The sequence below is a fragment of the Bacillus rossius genome, chromosome 8 (assembly GCF_032445375.1).
Source record: "Bacillus rossius redtenbacheri isolate Brsri chromosome 8, Brsri_v3, whole genome shotgun sequence".
NCBI classification, from domain to species: Eukaryota; Metazoa; Arthropoda; class Insecta; order Phasmatodea; family Bacillidae; genus Bacillus; species Bacillus rossius.
In genome coordinates, this window is record NC_086336.1 from 40,551,657 (window position 1) to 40,569,488 (window position 17,832).

Consider the following 17,832-nt stretch of genomic DNA (forward strand, 5'->3'; position numbering starts at 1 on the left):
GATGATGATCTCGTGTACCCATCAAACACTACAGTACAACTCCTTCCACGATAGTGGCTGTTCACGAAATTGGCATACCCATCACAAATTACAGATATCGTGGAACCTCTTGGCCATATAACTTTGTGGAGGAGAAGTCCTCCGTCCATAACAATGTCAAAGTGTGTCACATGTACTTCTTTGGTTGTTGCTTTGAGCTCTTTGTAGAGAACCGACTTCCTCGATTTCCTCATCCCACCCTCATTGAAGAAAGCCAAAGGGAAAGGAGCTAATTCATATTGCAAATAAGTTTTTAAATCTTGGTCAGTTTTCTTGCTTATGGCTATGCGTTGGAATAGCAAAAAAGGATCCACCGACACTTTTTCGTCATTGATCTTAATTGACGAGCTTACAGTCGAAAGGGGGAGTGCTAGATTTTTTCGAGACAGTTTAATATCAGAAAATGGGCAACTCACCATTTTAGCTATTGCTTGTTTACCAACTGTAACAGCATTGTAGCATGTGATTGTTTTGTCACCAACCACCCCAGTCGCAATGGATATTATGTCGCAGGTGGCCGGAAAGGGAAAATATTTCCCAAACCACTGAATTAGTTTGGTAACATCAGCTGCATCCCTAATTTGGCGGGCTTGTCCAAAATCTTTGTGCTGCTCACTTGATGTGAATAGAACCCCACAAAAATCTTCTATGGAGGTACAAATATCATGTGTCGCACTCATTCCAACTATCCATTTGCTGAGTGTACTATTTGTCACACCTCTACCACGAGTCATGCCACCTTGGCTAGAAAATGCTCGCATAAGGGTGGTCTCAATGGTCATATCGGACCACACCCCTGACCAAAAGCGATCAGATTGGCGCATTGTAAAGTAACTGCTATTTACAAATTTGTTGTACTGTTCGGCTGTCAGTTTTGAAGACAGAGTTTCCATATCTTGGATGTATAAATGGCATGACTTGGCATAGGGAAAGTGCCCTGAAGCATGAAAGTACGGGATCATTCGCTTCACACAAACAAGGTGTCCTTTCCAATCCCCAGACCTCTCAGCATGAATGTACTCTTTCATCAGGCATATCATTTTGAAGTACTGCACCCAAAGTTTTGCTGTTGGTCCCTTATCACTGAGTTGATCCAGTGCAGCTCTGAATTTCATGGACACTTCTTTAAGGTGAGAGTTTTTATTTATTGAAAGCACAGAGGGAGGCTCGTTAAGAAAATTTGATGTAACTTCTTCAATACATGTCTGCTCTTCTTCTGTCAACAGAATGTTTTCTAATATTATGTTTGACAAAGCTGTGGTTGCGAGCAAATGTCCTCTCACTGCCCTGGCAAAAGCACGGCCTTGCAGCATTTTGTCTACTGACAGAGGAGCATAAACAACACTCAGAAGTTCCCTCAGACCACTTCCAGACATCAAATAGCCAATGGCTCCCAAAAAGGACATCAGGATGTGGAATCCCCCAAGACGCACCACACATGTTGAAAGTTTTGAGTCAGGTGGAGCAGCTGCCACAATCTCTCTGGCCTTCCAATAAAGAGGCTGGTCAAACGTAACGATCAAGCACTGTTGCTTAATAAGTTTTCCACATAAATTAGCTGCATATTGTAATGCTGTATAGATGGTATCGTAGCTGGAGGGAGGTGAATTTATGAAGGGAAGAGGTACAACTCTTGTCTTCTCGCTGAAGTGTCCTGTTGTAATGTACTGCATGTATCCTTTCCACTCTGGTATTGAAATACCTTGATGTTTAGCAACAAACCACAAGGTTTCATGAGGATAAGGATGTTCTTGTTCATCTGGGATCACCAATTCTTGTACCATGATTTTTCGCAACCCCACTTCCTTGCCGTGAAATGTTTCGAGTGGAATAATCCCGAGTTTTCCTGTCTCCCGCGATGTTGGCATGTTGATCAGTCTAGGAATGTCGGATCCTTTCTCCACAGAACTGGACGGTGTAAAACATCTGATACCACCCATAGCATGAAAAGAATTGAGCCCGTCGATAGAGCACACATTAAAGTCAGCATTGTCAAATACGAATTGGCTGAATGAGTCTGACTTGAAAGTTGGTTGAGCATGCATGAGAGCAGAAAATTCCAATGTTTGGGCTTCATAATACGATGAACAAAAACCCAAATTCGCTAGAACATCAATTAGTCTTTTAGAGGCATATTTCCTGTGGAGAAAGAGGGAAAGACTGCTCATTACTGAAGACGTGAATGTGCGTGGTCTGACAATCGAGGCGATAGCATGCCCAATAGCAATACACTTTGTCTTTGTTTCTTTGACTCTTTTTGTTTTTTCCATCATCACATCCTCTAGAAAGGTTAGTAAGGTTCGAGGGAGAGCTTCTGCATCCTTAAGGAAATCATCACTAGGGGGATATTTTTCATAAGTGTACAATTCACTCTGAATATCTTGCCGAATGATTTCGGCAGCTTTTTTGACAATCCTGAGTCGTTCATCACATGCATTGTCCTCCTTGTGTTCGTACCAAGCATCACGTATCAGTTGTTGCCCAGCATCTCTAAAACATAGCACTGGAACTTTGAATCTGTTCGAGCCTTCAGTCACTAGTATACGATCCCCATACTTTGCTTCAAGTTGTGCTTTTATTGTTTTCCATACAGGTTTGACACCAGTGACGACACCAAGTATTTCGGTCTGTGAAAATTGGCAGTCAGTTGTCTCTTCAATGTAGGCACAAATTTCATCCATTGCTCTTGTAACATTGGCAGACTGGGGCAAACGACTGTCTAATTGCGGTTGAGCATAATAATGCTTAACAAATTTCAAACGACAATCATTGTGATAAATACCCTCCTCAGCGACGAGGTCGTTAATACAGGATAAGCGACCTAATACTTCATTGCCCCAACTATCTTTTCTTAACGAGGCGGCTTCCAGACATGTTTTTTGTAACTCAATAGTGCGAACATTAAACACTTTCCTCCTTTTATTCAGAGGCTTCTTGTCTTCACTTTTTATAGGCTGTCCACAGAAGAAACAATTCTTCTTAAAATCGAATATTGGAATTTTAGATCTCACAACCGCCGGTTGTGAAGATGTTGATGCTTCATATTTTTTCAAAGCTACAATCGTATTGTTCCTTGTGTAATTTTTTCGACACAAAGTGTGGACAAGAAATGACTCCAAACCATCTAGTTGTCGTATTTTGCCATCACCCCTCTCTTTGCTGGCTTTTTTAAGGGAATGTATTCCCTTTTGACTCACCTTTGAAACACCGTCACTTGATTCACTTATCTCTTCATCACACACAAAACACCTACTACTCATTGTGACGCTAAAACACTCTTGATATTGAACAACTACTGTAATATGTGGCACATATAAAACGTTTCTCAACCGAACGCAACATTTCACAAGCGCAGTTGAGATACAACTGAATGGTAAGGAATCTGGTGTTGGGCCCCCAGCTTGCGAGCCCTTCGGAATTCCTGAGGGGGGTGAGGGGTGGGGATAACGGTCCCCATTGTATGCGAGGTTCGAGTGGACGGCCTGGGGGCGGACCCTGAGAATATCACGCTGTCTGAACTTACAAGGTCGAACAAAAATGACCTGAGATACAGTGAGTCACTGTATCTCTACAAAGGAGCCCTGAAAGATCTTCCATTCGATTCCCGGTGCCAAAAATAGTATGAAACGATACCAAACAATATTACAATTGGAGAACTATATATGTACCTGAAAAAACATTATATATACATGTATACAAATAATTTATTTATGTGCCATTTATATATACTATACATATAATACTATTTATACGCATAAATATGTATATATTAACTTATATATAGTTAGAGCAGTAGAATAGCGAAAAATACGGAAGTTAAACTATTCTGAAAAATCTCGCGATTTACACAAATAGGTAAAATTGCTCTAACTTTACAATGATTGAAGATAAAACTAAAATGTTTGGTTTTTCTTAAAGAAAATTTAATTCTCTACAACTTTCTTTCTGCATGACCATCACGTAACACGAACGGATAAAGAGTTATCTAGTCAAATAGGGCAAAAAAGTAAGAAAAAAACATTTCCCCCCTAAAAATTAGTGAATTTGAACGCCAATATCTCATAAACTATGCGAGATAGAGAAAAATTGAAACGAATACATTTTGTGGAAAATTTTATCAGCTTTATTTTAGTGTAGATTGGTCTTTTCACTAGAGCGTATAGTTTCCAAGATATAAGAGAAAAACCGAAAAAAGGGACCTTCAACATGCCCCCCTCCCTCCCGCTCACCACATAGAAGTGGGGACTTTTAGTATGTTTACCTCCTTACTAGTCCAAACAAAGTCCCAAAGTCAAAAATTGTGTTCCTTCCATTTCCCTCTACACCCCCCTTTTGAGCATTCATTGACTGGACTACATGCGGGTTTTTAACCATGCGGGACAAGGGCGCGTGCATCGTGTGCTATTGGGGTTTACTGGTCAGCCATGGCTGCGATTGGTGCCATGACTGACGCCCCATTGGTCGCCTAGCTTAAAAGCTAGCTAATGTGACTCAGGTAAAACCTGCATAGACACAGGGAAAACCCTGGGCCGGGTCATGCGGGGATCAATTAACATGCATTAAGCAAGCAGGTAACTACTGGACAAGAGGGAAGAAGGGTCCAGGTAAGAAGAGTTGGAGGGGCTGAAAAATCAACCATGCTGGAGTTGGGTGCTTGGGCCTTGCGGCCCGCATTTAAATGTTGGGTACTCCTGGATTATTATTAACCAGGGGCGCATGCGCCCCCAGGGGCGGGCGACTTCACTCGTCAGCCCAGCCCAGCTGCCCAGGCAGCCACAGTTACACCAGATGTGGGCAGACGAGCCAGTAAACCGGCTCGAACTGCAGGTGCACGGGGCGAAAGGCAGCTTGACATTGCGCCATCTTCATCTTCCTTCTTCCAGTCAACAGCCAACAACCTTTCAAGCCAGGGTGGGGGTAAGTCGTTCAGGCGAATTAAGTATCTTGCGAGTCGGACCCTCTTGTCCTCCAAAATCCCGGGACGGTTGAAGGTCGCGCCGTACAGGCTACCACTGGCTCCAACAGGGCCCCAACTTAAAGACGCCGCCATCTCTTCCTTCAGAGTTACGATGCTGTTCAGTTCCGTTGCGCGCGCGGCAGTTCACAGCTCCGCAATTTCCAGCCCGCAGTTCGTCTACACTTCGCATCTAGGGCACATCAAGCTCCCCTGCGGTGCCTTAGCCGACGGAACTGCTTTCTGCCACGCGCCGAGCTGCATTCAGGCTACTTTTTACCCCGATAGCCGTAATAACGACTCCACAGGCCGGCCATTGGTCCGCGGACTGCTATTGGTTATTCACAGTCACCCCAGCGAGATTGCAACTCTCGAGCTGGGATCCCGTATCCGCCACCCGCGGGACGCGGTCGGTAGTAGTTGGCACTGCTAGGCCGCCTCCCGTACGCCCACAAATCCCCCACGCACTGCCAGCCAACAGCCCGCGAGAGAGATGCGCGCGCCCCGAGAGACGACCGCCGACTGAAACGCGACCTCGCCACCTGCACTGCCGAACTGTAGCGGACATAGCCGAAGCAGTCGGCGGAAGAATTCCACCGTCTGCTTCGGCTATGTTCGCTTCAGTTCGGCAAGAAAGCGCTACCTTCGTAGCTTCTACCACGTGTTTTTACAGCCAATCCCCTCCCTGAACCTTTGTACCATGCCACCGAAAGGAAACTACTGCGGCAGCCTTCCTGCTGAAAGCGGTCCTACCAGTGCTTCTAAACCTAGCAACGCTTCTAAAACAACATGTTTTGTGAGTCAACGAGTTCTTTTCTTATAGCGCACAGCGCACAGTACTGGGTCCCAAGAAGATAGTGTAAAAAATACATACACCTAACTGCACGAGCCAAAGTAAAATACTATTCTGAATAAAATATTTATTTAAAAAATACAATGTCTGGAAACTGCCTGGGCAAGCACTGCTTGCCTTGCTTGCCCTGACGAGATGCCACTGCTCACAGATATGGAAAAAATGGGAGAGCCCCACGAAAAAAAAAAAAAACCATGTCTTCTATTCAAATCTTCAAAGATGTTGCATCCTAAAAATGCTGTATAATGCCAGTAAGAGACGTGTAAGTTCCTATTTAAAATCTTTTAGTTTGGAAGTCGGCAATATGGAAAATTTAAATGGTTGAGGAGAATAATTCAAGATAGGTTCATGTAATAGCCGATTGAACATTTCAGTCGTCAGACTATTTTCACTGTTTGTCTTTGGAGGTACTCCAAGAGGGTGCATGATTCCGTTTCCTGGAGAAGGATGCATCGAGGAGTCAGTTGGGGCAGGCAAAAAATTAATCGAAGTTCCTGGTGGTACAAAAAACAGTGACCTGAAAGTATATTTTCTCGCTGTTATCTAAACGGGAATGGCCTAAATAAGTATTGAAAAAAAAAATAGGTTTTACATATTCATATACAATGTATAATGTCTCCAGAGGGAGGGAAGTTTGTGGTTTAAATATTGGAGTCAGTTGCCTGAGTGCCACTTTGGCCTTGCCGATGGAAGTATGGATGAGGTCGGAAAACGGAGTTCGAAGTCTAGTAACACACCAAGATACCTCCTCCTGGATTGCCATGCAACCTGGGTGGTTGGCAATTGGATGCCAGGGACTCGCTCATTCCAAAGGCGTGAGAAGTATACAGCATAGGTCTTCAGGTAATTAACACCGATGCCCATGGAGTTGAAGAATCGTTGAAGAATACCATATGCTGTACAAAATGTATGACATAGATCTTCGTCGGCAGCACTGTGGGCGATGATCGCAGTGTCATCGGAAAACATTGTGAGTTTCACCCAGCGAGAACCTGATACATGACAATGGAATAATGCAAATATAAGAGGCCTTAGTATGGAGCTTTGTGGTACTACCCTGTATTGAGAAGTACGCTGAGTGGGTAGCATCCACACAAACCCGGAATGCCTGTTGAGTGAGAAAGGACCTTAGCAAAAGGTGCACAGGATTCCTGCTGACATGAGCGTCGCTAAAAATTTGATGTGGTGGATAGAGTCGAAGGCACATTACATATCAGAACAGAGAAGTCACTTCTTTGTTTTCTAGATAATCCTTCATGAACTACAATGGGGACCCTTGCCAGCGTGTGCATGATAGAGTGAAATCGGCGAAAGCCAAACTGGAAATCTGGAAGCAATTGGCTTTCATTCACAACCTGGAGTAGGCATCAGAAGATGATATGTTTAGCAAGTTTGTCTACACAACAGAGCAGGGAAATGGGACAATACGATGTGAGGATGTCTGGCGGTTTCTTTGGCTTCAGAATCGGCACAACATATATAATATATTTTTTTCATATAAATCTCCTTTTATCATGTCATGCCAGCATGATAACTATTTCAGCCTAATGCATACATGCATAATAAAGGTTCAGTTTAGGGCAGAGAGTGTGTCTTAAGGAAGAGACTTATTGTATGTCGGGTTCACAACTAATATTCAGGATTAAGTTCACATGCATTATTATTTCCTGGAAATTGTCCCTGAAGGCTAGATGCAAAAAACCTGAAAGAAAGACTAAGTAAAGTGAGAGGGAGGCTGTTGTGATGTCATGCCTATGGTAATTTCTCGCAATGAATAATGATCAGTTTCTAACTTAGTAATGAATGACAGATAATAACATTCTTCATTTCAAAGATTCTGCGTGCTGATGGAGACCACAGAGGACGAATTTATGAGTACATTTAATTTAGATAAATAAATGAACTTTTAAATGTATAATTCTACTTATTTCAATACTATGCAGCCTGCAGTGAATCGTTTTACTTTATAGTGCAGGATTCCTTGTAAATGATAACCACCAAGCCCAGAAGACTTATTTTACTTTAAAAAGCAAAAAATAAGAACATGCATTATTTTTGGAGGCTACTTTACAAACTATAATTAACATGTTTTGATTATAGTTTAGCCAATAGTTGTCATTTCTATCAATATAAAAATGTATGAAACTTTAATAAAAACTTAAAAGTAAAGTACCTAACTAAAATAAAATGCCGCTGGTGCACAATGTGTTAAGCATTTTAATTTACATCATGGTAACCTTACTTAATAAATGCTTACATGCTTTGGTAGCCTTACTTAATAAATATTGTTAATAAATACATAACTTAGTAGATGCCTTGGCTGCAGACTTGCGATGACCGCTAGCCAGTAGCAAAGGAGGACTTTCGCTAGCTGAGGAATTTAGAAGTTGGCTCCTGGAAGGCAGCAGAGCCCAGCAATATCTAGAAGGGGTGGAGACATTCCCAGGCGCGGCCGATTGGCCCACTAAGATCATGGATGGAAGACCAGTGGGTGAAATGTTGGTTTCTTGAATTTCCAGGTATATACTTTCACAATGATATATGTATTAAAACGGCGCGCAGGCATGTTGAATGAGATGGTAATCTGAAATTGGGTGAAGAGTCTACCAGAAATATTAATTCTCTTCACTAAATTACATAGTTCCAAAAGAAAAGTAGGGAGATATCCCCGCACTAAACTGATCATTCACTTTCACTGCAATCTATCAATATCACACGAAGTAGAGACGATAATGTTGAGCTATGGCTGACTGGAGAACAGTGGCGTAGCCAGGATTTGCGTATGGGGGTGTTAAGAAGCATGCCCCCCCCCCCCCGTATTAAAGCGGGGGGTCCAGGGGTCCTCCCCCGGGAAAATTTGGATTTTAAGGTGTATAATAGTGCTATTTTAGCAGTTTTCGGTACTTAAATTTAAATATTGTAATGGTAAAAATTGTATTAATTTTAATATGAAATTTGTTTGAGTGATGAATAAGAAATTAATTAAAGATTTGGTGCTAAGGGGGGGGGGTTCGAACCCCTAAACCCCCCCCCCCCTGGCTACGCCCCTGCTGGAGAATAAGGGCGATATTCTAAGACATTCAGGTAAGGTAGCGCATAAGCACTACCTTGTTGAGATACAACTGTAACCTAACTAGCAGATCGTATTCCAGAACGTGTCCAAACTAAAGCTCTGTTAGGTTTAGGTAACGAAAAAGCTTTTTTTTATTATTAAACTGTGCCGTGTACGAGGCTAGAAACTGATTTCAATGCATTAAAGCGGACGTTTGACAAACATCGATACATTTGCTACATCAAAAATCCTATAGATAGCAGCACTATCGCTCGCATTAAATGGTGTAGTTTTAATTTTCTCAAGTACTTTTAAAGTTGCGATTATTTCTTGTTATGACCATTAAAGGGTAAAAAATGCATTCAAGAATAATTTTGCTACCATAAAGTTTCATTTGGTACATCAATACAATTGGTACAGCCCCGAATACTTACGAAATTGAATATATATATGAGTTAATGGTGCCACATGCGATTCTGCCATCTGGATGAAACTAACGAAAAAGTAAGCTCTGTGCATGCGCGGAATTTGGACAATAGTCAGCAATAGATAGTACACCAAAATACGTCCCCTAAAAATAAGGGACTGACCGTGCCTTACCATGTACTTGAATTACTGTTAATGTACAGGTGTAGCATATTCAACAACTAAACCTTTTATTTTTGTGTCTTGGAATACCGGCCTAAGTGCTGAAGGCAGGAGCTTTGAATATATATACTGTATAGAAGTCGCGAGTGGATAGGATTTACTCTACGTTTTTCAGAAGCGTATGATGAGCAGCTTGGGAACTTCACCGCTGCAGTGCGCTGCCGTAACGCCCTGTATCGTCTTAGTTGTTATTTACACGTTAGAGCGCAGCTCTGTCGCCCGCTGTCATTCCCCGCACCCCCCACCTATCATTCACTGCAGCTCAAGTTCGTTCAACGGAAGGGGGAAGGGGTGTTTGAAGAGTTCGACACTTGTCCGCTAGGGACCACCACAAGTCGATGCCCTAGAAATGGTGGTGATTGGGGCGGTGAATTAACCAACTACCTCAAAACCGTATTAGAAATTTTAACCTGGGCTGGCGACTTCTATACAGTATATATATTCAAAGGCAGGAGGGGCCACGTGTAGTTAAACCTGGCCCGAAGACCTAGCGAAAAGATACCAGAAATCGCAACTGGCAGGGGTTATTTCTTCCTCCTGCGGAATATCATAAGAGAGAGGGGGGAGGAGAGGGTAACCAAAGAAAAGCAGAACCGAAAGTGGTGCTCAGAGTGAGAAATAGAGTAACTAAGATACCCTTTTGGTTGGCAAGTGCGCTGGGAGATGACACCCGGAGCACCGAGTTAAGCATCATGCAATGGCATTAGGGGAAACAAGAGGAACTAGATCCTCATGGCAAACACGTTGAGAGGTGGCACTCACTAGTGACAAATTTGAGGACTGTAAGGAGGGGAGATATAGTTTAGTTCCTGCCGAGTCCTATATTTGAAAAACCCAGGCCTCGCCATTACTTTGGTGGCATTTCCTGGAGCGGGTGGAGGTGGGGTATCAGACTTAGCACAGCACAATACTCTTAGAACAATACTCTTAGAACAGCAGCAAAAAATAAAAAGGGGAAAGAGAGGGCGTGGTGTAACTCAGGGGTGCCCACAAGGGGGGGGTAACGACGCAGACTGCGTCATTAAAATTTCAGGGGGGGGGGGGTGGTTAAAAGACGAGAAAAATGTATATATTATTTACATAATTATAGCTTCTAATGTGAAAATACGTTTCTGGTGCTTTGATAATTGAAAGGGATCTTGTAAATCAAATTGGCAACCCCGCACTTTCCTCAACAAAAGCAGTTTGGCATCTGTCGGTTCAGGATGGAAATATTACCTGATATGACCAAAATTATTATTAGAAAATCAGTTTTAATTAATGCAAAATGTGATAAAATATAATACTAAAAAAGTATAATATTATAAAATAATTGAGTAAATCATTGAGAAAATGGCATAAAAAAATTCGGAAGGGGGGGGGGGGGCGCAACATTAGGTTAGGGGGGGGGGGGGTGGGCACCTCTGTGTAACTCATGGCGTGGCATGGACTCGGCTCGACATGCTACACCTTAAGGCCTTTTCACAATACCGCGATGCGACGCGATCTGGCGACGCGATGTAGCGAAGGCGGCGACGTAAATATATGTCGCCAGCTAGTGCACTTCATAATAGCGCGACGCGATCGCCATGCAGCTGGCGAAAAAAACCGAACCAGCCTGCACTCTGCTGGGGATATTTTACAACATGGTTGTAAACAAAAGTTTTTGGCGGTAATATTCAGATTGTTATTATATTTGTACACTGACTGACTGGTAGAAGCATTTAATTATGGATAGGAATCGCGAAGCCCATAATATATTTCTAACCAAGCATTATTTTTCTCCGTCTAATTACAATATTTGTTAGGTACTAGAAACATCGTACAAACACGGCTTTTTCTGAACTTCATCAATCAGACGCTCTTCAAAACTCATTTCAATTGAACAAAATCCACGTGTTGTTTACTAACATTACTTAGATGCATTAATACATCGTTTCTTAACTCTTGTTTTCAGTTCTTCTTCTTCTTTACCACAATCTTGTTTCTGATTGGCTGTTATTTCTGACGTCATCAGCGACATCGCCGAAGCGACGAAACAGCCTCGTCGCCAAGTGAGCTGTCGCGCATCGCGGGCGATGTAGTTGTGATTGGCTGGTTTGGTATGACGTCACGTTACATTGCGCCGCGTCGCGTCGCATCGCGGTATTGTGAAAAGGGCTTTACATGCTCTAAGGATTGGAAAGGGATACGAGCTCCTGACAATAATTGCAGAGCCCCACCGATACCTAAGCGCTCCTGTGCTTCGGACGAGCTGACGGAGGCGAGGAGTACCGTGACGGGAACATGCTTGTTGTAGGCGGGAAGAAATTACATGTCTTTATGTGCAGACAGGCTGTAATAACTAGAATAGCACTGCAATGGCAGCATGAGAAAGAAAAACGCCGAGGGAAAATGTGGTGACTGACCCTCCTGGTTAGCTGCCAAAAGTCCGTCAAGGAAAGAGAAAATTTAAAGCCCACAAAAAATTAAAGAAAAACAAATAAAGATTGTGTGTTTAACTTTATCAATTAACAGCACACTGTATTACATAAAGTTCGAACCATTTACATAAAAAAAATGCCACTAGTTTGGAAAAGTGTAAGGCTAGTTGTGCACATGTGCAGAAAGAGGATTAAATTATGGAGGTGGGGTATAAAAGATATGACATAGCACACCCGCTAAATTACTCGCTACATTCAGCATCAACACAATGCATTTTGGTAAAACACCAGCTGAAGTTTCAGATTCACCAACAATGCTAGACTTATTTTTGTTTATCATTCTGGATCATTATCAATAATATTTTTAAAATAAGGTTAAATAATAAGTTCAATAAATTGTCAAGCTATTAAAACACAGAGTTTCTAGTGAGTGAAATGATACATTCAATTAATCAGAAATTTTAACTTGGAATACATATATGTCTGTATTGAAACCTTAATAATATAAGCTTAAAATTTAATAATTGAAATGTAATAACTACTAAGACAAGTTACGACGAGCATTATTACGATTTTAAAGCCTTTTATTATTATATAAAGGCATTTTAAGCACATGCAAAAACTTAAGCACATTTTCAATTTCCTTTTATTTATTAATTTATTATTGTCATATTTGAAGTTCTTGGATTAAGTAGCCAATTTTATTTTATAAGTCGTGTAAAACATTAGTATGCTTTCACAAAATTTTTCCTGATGTGTATTATCATAAATCTCTTCTTATGAATGATATAATTTGTATAAAAAGTCATTGGTCATTTTTTGATATCTTTTTCCACTCTATGAAATCTTCTGTTGCAGCTGGTCCCCATGTATCATCGTGATGCAGTTTGAGTTTGAGTCTCTGAAAAAGATATGCATAGGACTCAAAAATCTGTCAACAAACTCAATAACATTTTAACATTTTATAAAACAATTTTCACATATAATAATAAATAAACATACATTATAATAGTACATGCACAACTACCTTTTTATTCCTCATAAAACTTTGGGTATTTTACGATAATTTTAATTTTGTATTAATAATCACAGAGAAAGCAATTGCTTCGACGATTGATCTTAAATCCACTAGACCACTAGTTTGTCTTGGACATGCCCCATTATTTGGCTCATTTGAATAGATTTTAACACCAAGGAATGAAGGCGAGAACAAAAAAAAAATACTTGACTTAGTGGTAAAGCAGAAGATACAAACTTATTATGTGAATAATAAGAGTGATTACTATCTATCATACCTGTACAAATGTTCCAGGAGTCGAGGCAAGACTGTATACAACATAAATTGGAATCCATATCATAGATGCCCCTGCAGAAATCCAACCAACAGCCAGTGCCCAAGTAGGATATTCCATTCCATTGTAAGTAACAGGAGTATTGTACAAAATTGTCGTCATAAAGATAAACTAAAACATAATCAAAGCATAATTATTTAATTCACAGTGAGTATATGATAACAAATTAAAATTTACAGGCAAAGCTTTTAACATTCAGACCTCTAAAAACAAATATAAGCATAGGTCAGAGGGGCTAATACCTTACAGTAAAAATCATTCACTGTGGCAAATCCACCTACATACCTTTATATTAAAGATTTCCATCACCTTATATTATTCCACCAGTCCCCCTCCCCAATTCCTCCTATGGGGCATCATCCACACCTATGCTTGCGCCCTGTGCGCACTACCCGTGTGCGTGATCTCTCGGTCACCTTTAGCCCTAAGATATAATTAACTTCTGTTCTTCTCGCTAGGGCGCGACACCTCCCAGAGCCCCTTGCTCCAGGCTGCATATATTACTGCCGCCATTCAGCATACTCTCTAACGGCTCTCACACAAACTATAGCTTGGCTTAGTTTTTGGTTTTCTTGTGCCCCTACCACTTAGGACTATAGGCCAATCCGGAAGCCTTTACTTCTTCCAACTACCAGGTAGTCCCACCCCCCTTAATTTTTTCTCTCGTCTCCTCCTTTAGTGGTCCACAAAGAGACTTTAATTAAGCGACTCATCTGCCCCACGCATGGAGTCGCCGGGCAACCTTCATCCTGTTAGTGTGTTAAACCGCAGCCTGTACTTAAGCATGCTACCGCGTCTCCTGTGAGCCGGACAACAGACTTCATCGTGAGATGAAAGGGATCTTTCCCTCTTCTTAGTTATGTTACAAATGGTAAGTGAGATTGTGTTAGTTTGCTCTCGATTATTTAGTTAGCGTATCCGTAACTGCGGCCTTTTCTTATGATGACTTCAAGTTACCTCCGGCACATTATGGTGAGTAGGACCCACTGCATGTCCAAATAGCTCTATTTCTCAAGCACTTTGCTGCTTCGAATCTCCCCTGTTTTTGCTCTATTTCTTATTACTGTACGAACTTTTGTTTCATAGTGGGGTCCCAGTATTGGGTCGTAACCACATAACTCCAGGGACTGGAAGTAACGCGCTACTAGTAACGACGTTATTTGTAACAGTTACTTTTTATGGTAACGATCGTGGTAACGCAATAAATTAAGTTTTCAGTAACTGTAACTGTAACCGAATTACATTTTTCTGCCTTAAGGTAACGATAATTGTCGTTACTTCTTGCGTTACATTTTTTTAATGTATTTCTTATTGAACGAACAATGATTTGTTGATTTTTTCAATCCCAGAACGAAAATCCCGACAAGCATATTATTTGCGATGGTATTGCTTGTACTTGTAAAACTGTTGTTGGCTAGCCTGCCCTCGTATTTTGATTGTCATTTATTTAACATTTGCAACATGCGGGTTTACTGCTGTGCTGTTTAATTAATTAACCTACCTGTGCACATGCGCGAAAGCAATGACAGAATCTAATGAAGCGAGAAGCCGAGTAAGCAGTCCAGAATTTTCGTTGCCGTGGCCTTCATATTCTAATTTTTTCGAAGTTCGGTCGAGTGATAAAAATAACCTTATTGTGAAGTGCTTGTTGTGTGGTGCTGCGAACAATTTTGTAGTGTGAACTAATTATTCAATGTAATTTAAGACCTATTTTAAAATTTTCAGTTTAAATAAACATATATCTTTACTAAACACAATAAGTTTTATTCGCTTTTAATTATAACAATATTACGTATCACATTTTTAGTTTTTCACAAAGTAACTGTTAAAGTAACTTACAGTTACTTTTCTCAGAACTGTAACTTTAACTGGTTTATTTTCAATAGTGTAACTTGTAGTTGTAACAGGGTTACATTTCCAATGGAGTATTTGTAACTGTAACTGAGTTACGTTTTAAAAGTAACTTTCCGGTCCCTGCATAACTCGGCACTGAATACCAGTTTCGGCCACCAAATACCTCGGGGTAATCTTCAACCGCCCTCTTTTCTCTTCGGGATCGTTTTTACTTCCGCCACCCTGCGCTCGCGTGAAGGTAAGTTAGAAGAAAATAAAATGTAGAAATTTAAGTGTAAGCTCTTCAAATCGACGAATATCAGTATCGGACATGTTACCAAATTAAATGCATAAAATAAAAATTCCTCTTGAGAGACTATAAGACAACTACCATGTATACTAGTCAATCATAAATGTAGTTATTGTTATTATTAAAATATTATTGTTTAACTAATAAGAAATGTGTTTGATGTTACTAGTAAAGCTACCATTTAAGTTTCGTGTGGCCGACCAGCTTCCCATGATGTTCAATTTATTTTTAAGTTAAACTGTTTGTATAATTGAGTACCTATGTCATTTTAATTACAGCAATCAACTTGTCATAGGTTTGTGTGCAACAGAAATGATAGCCAAAATATGCTTATTAAATCTTATAAAGCTGGTCTCATAAAAGAAAAAAGAAGCTTTTCCCTATTAAATAACAGATAAGTAATCAGATTCCATGGTGTTTTTTTTTAAGTCTGACATAAAACGATCCACCTTTACACTCAGTTTGCCTTGTAGATGTAAACCCTAAATTGTTTGTTTTCCTTAGGTGCTTATTTATCATTTTCATTTAGTACTTTTCCAATTATTTTTGTTAAGTATCTAAATAAGTACTGTTGAAGGAGCACAGAAGGGGTTCACCCACCTAGGATTAACGATAAAATTTTACTAAGATGAACTGTGCCCGCTCCAGCTGTCTCCCTGCCAAGCTACGATATGAATACACCACCACATATTTACTTCCTGGGTACCATGATTCCACTACTACTTCACTAAAACAGAATACCATCGATGTCAATACTCCCCCACTACCTACTTCCTTTCACGACAAAACTCTCAGAGCAGAGTGGAATTGGAACCACACTAAAAGCATTTGCCTATAATGCCATTTGCTGGTGCTAATACTCCAAGTATGTTCACACACATACCAATGCGAGTCCCAGTCTCTGTACTGTACAAGTCACGAAATTTGATTCACAGCCTATCCTGTACTATTCTCTGAGGTGAAAATTAAATTGTGTGATGCTATGAATAAAGTTTTACGAACAATAAATTCGGCGTGGGGGTTCTCAGGGCAGGTTCGCAGGTCATGGTGCATTCAGCCATTGTGGTCGGTTTGGACACAATAAATCTCTCATATTTATTATGGATGTTGCTTCATACTACATATTGCTAGATTGCTAGGCTTAAGTATGGATTTACAATAATGTACAGAAGGCTAAGAAATTATTTCATTATAGAAATTCGCCTTCATGCTTGTGCGGTGCAGTCAAAATTGTACCTAAATGCGAAATAATTTCTCACCAGAGAATTTTCATATGCTCACTTCCTGGATTAAGGGACAAATTTTATTATGTAAGTCATGAAAAACATTCGTGTGCTTTCACACATGATTTTGTGACATGTATTATCAGAAATTTCTTCTTATGAATGATACGATTTGTATAAAAAGTAATTGGTCATCCCTACATATAAAATGTAAAGCCATAAACAAAACAAAAAATTGAAACCAAAACATCTTACCATTAGAATGATAGGTGTGATGTATTTCCAACATAAAGGCCACCAAAAACTAAGTTTCTCATTAGTCATCAACTGTAGATCCCGAACGAATTTTTTGGTACCTGGAACATTTACATGATACTGAACTATACATATAGTTTTAAAAATATTCTGCGTGCAAAAATCATATAATTTTTGCTATTTTTCTTACCATACAGCCATCCCACCATCACCACTTCTACTATACAGATGAGAATGACGGAAATAGAAGCTGCGTACCAATCCAACAGAGACAGTACGTACATACCACCCTACAACACCAATAACTTCAATTACATAAAATTATTGCAAATATATCATTGAGCCTTTAGTCCAGAAATATCTTTCTATACTTATACTCATGTATTAATTTGATTCTAGCTATACATAGATATGATTAAATATTTATGTTCAGAAGCATACATTATGCATTTATTTATAGTAGCATTACTACTTAATTATAAAATATTAAATAATCGGTGAGTCTGACATGGTACTACCCAGGGCAGTAAGCAAAACTCGGGTCCTAGTACCATTTGCCAATGTTGGAGCACGCCCTGTGATATCACAGGCAGCCATCGCCAGTGTAGTCTTTAAAGATGATGCTTTAAAATTTTACCAGCAAGATGGACAGCATTATATATTTTTAGTCTAATTTATATATTCTTTTACAGCCACCCAGATACAGACTGGCAGCATCTGAGATTTTAATAAGTGATATTGTTGATGCGACCACCACTCCCGCTGGCAGTGTCACCTAGTCTCCGAAGCTTCCATCATTGCCTTGTCTTAATGATCAGGAAACATCATAGTTCTTAGGTATTTAGTTTTAACCTTTTTTTCTTATTCCTTGTGCTCTACGCGCATCTCTCAGTGTGATTTTTGAGCGGGGG

At 40.3% G+C, this 17,832-nt stretch overlaps 1 protein-coding gene across 1 annotated transcript in view; it reads right to left on the minus strand.

Annotated features, from left to right (window-relative positions):
* Positions 1-12,008: 12,008 nt before the first annotated feature.
* Positions 12,009-17,832, minus strand: part of LOC134535311 (sodium- and chloride-dependent glycine transporter 1) — an 80,679-nt gene continuing 74,855 nt past the window's right edge. Inside the window, exons 11-14 of the mRNA XM_063374379.1 lie at positions 17,112-17,211; positions 16,922-17,022; positions 13,244-13,411; positions 12,009-12,849 (exon numbers count right to left, since the gene is read on the minus strand). Coding sequence (XP_063230449.1) covers positions 12,754-12,849; positions 13,244-13,411; positions 16,922-17,022; positions 17,112-17,211 — 465 coding nt within the window. The 3' untranslated portion in view covers positions 12,009-12,753. The remainder of the gene's footprint in view (positions 12,850-13,243; positions 13,412-16,921; positions 17,023-17,111; positions 17,212-17,832) is intronic.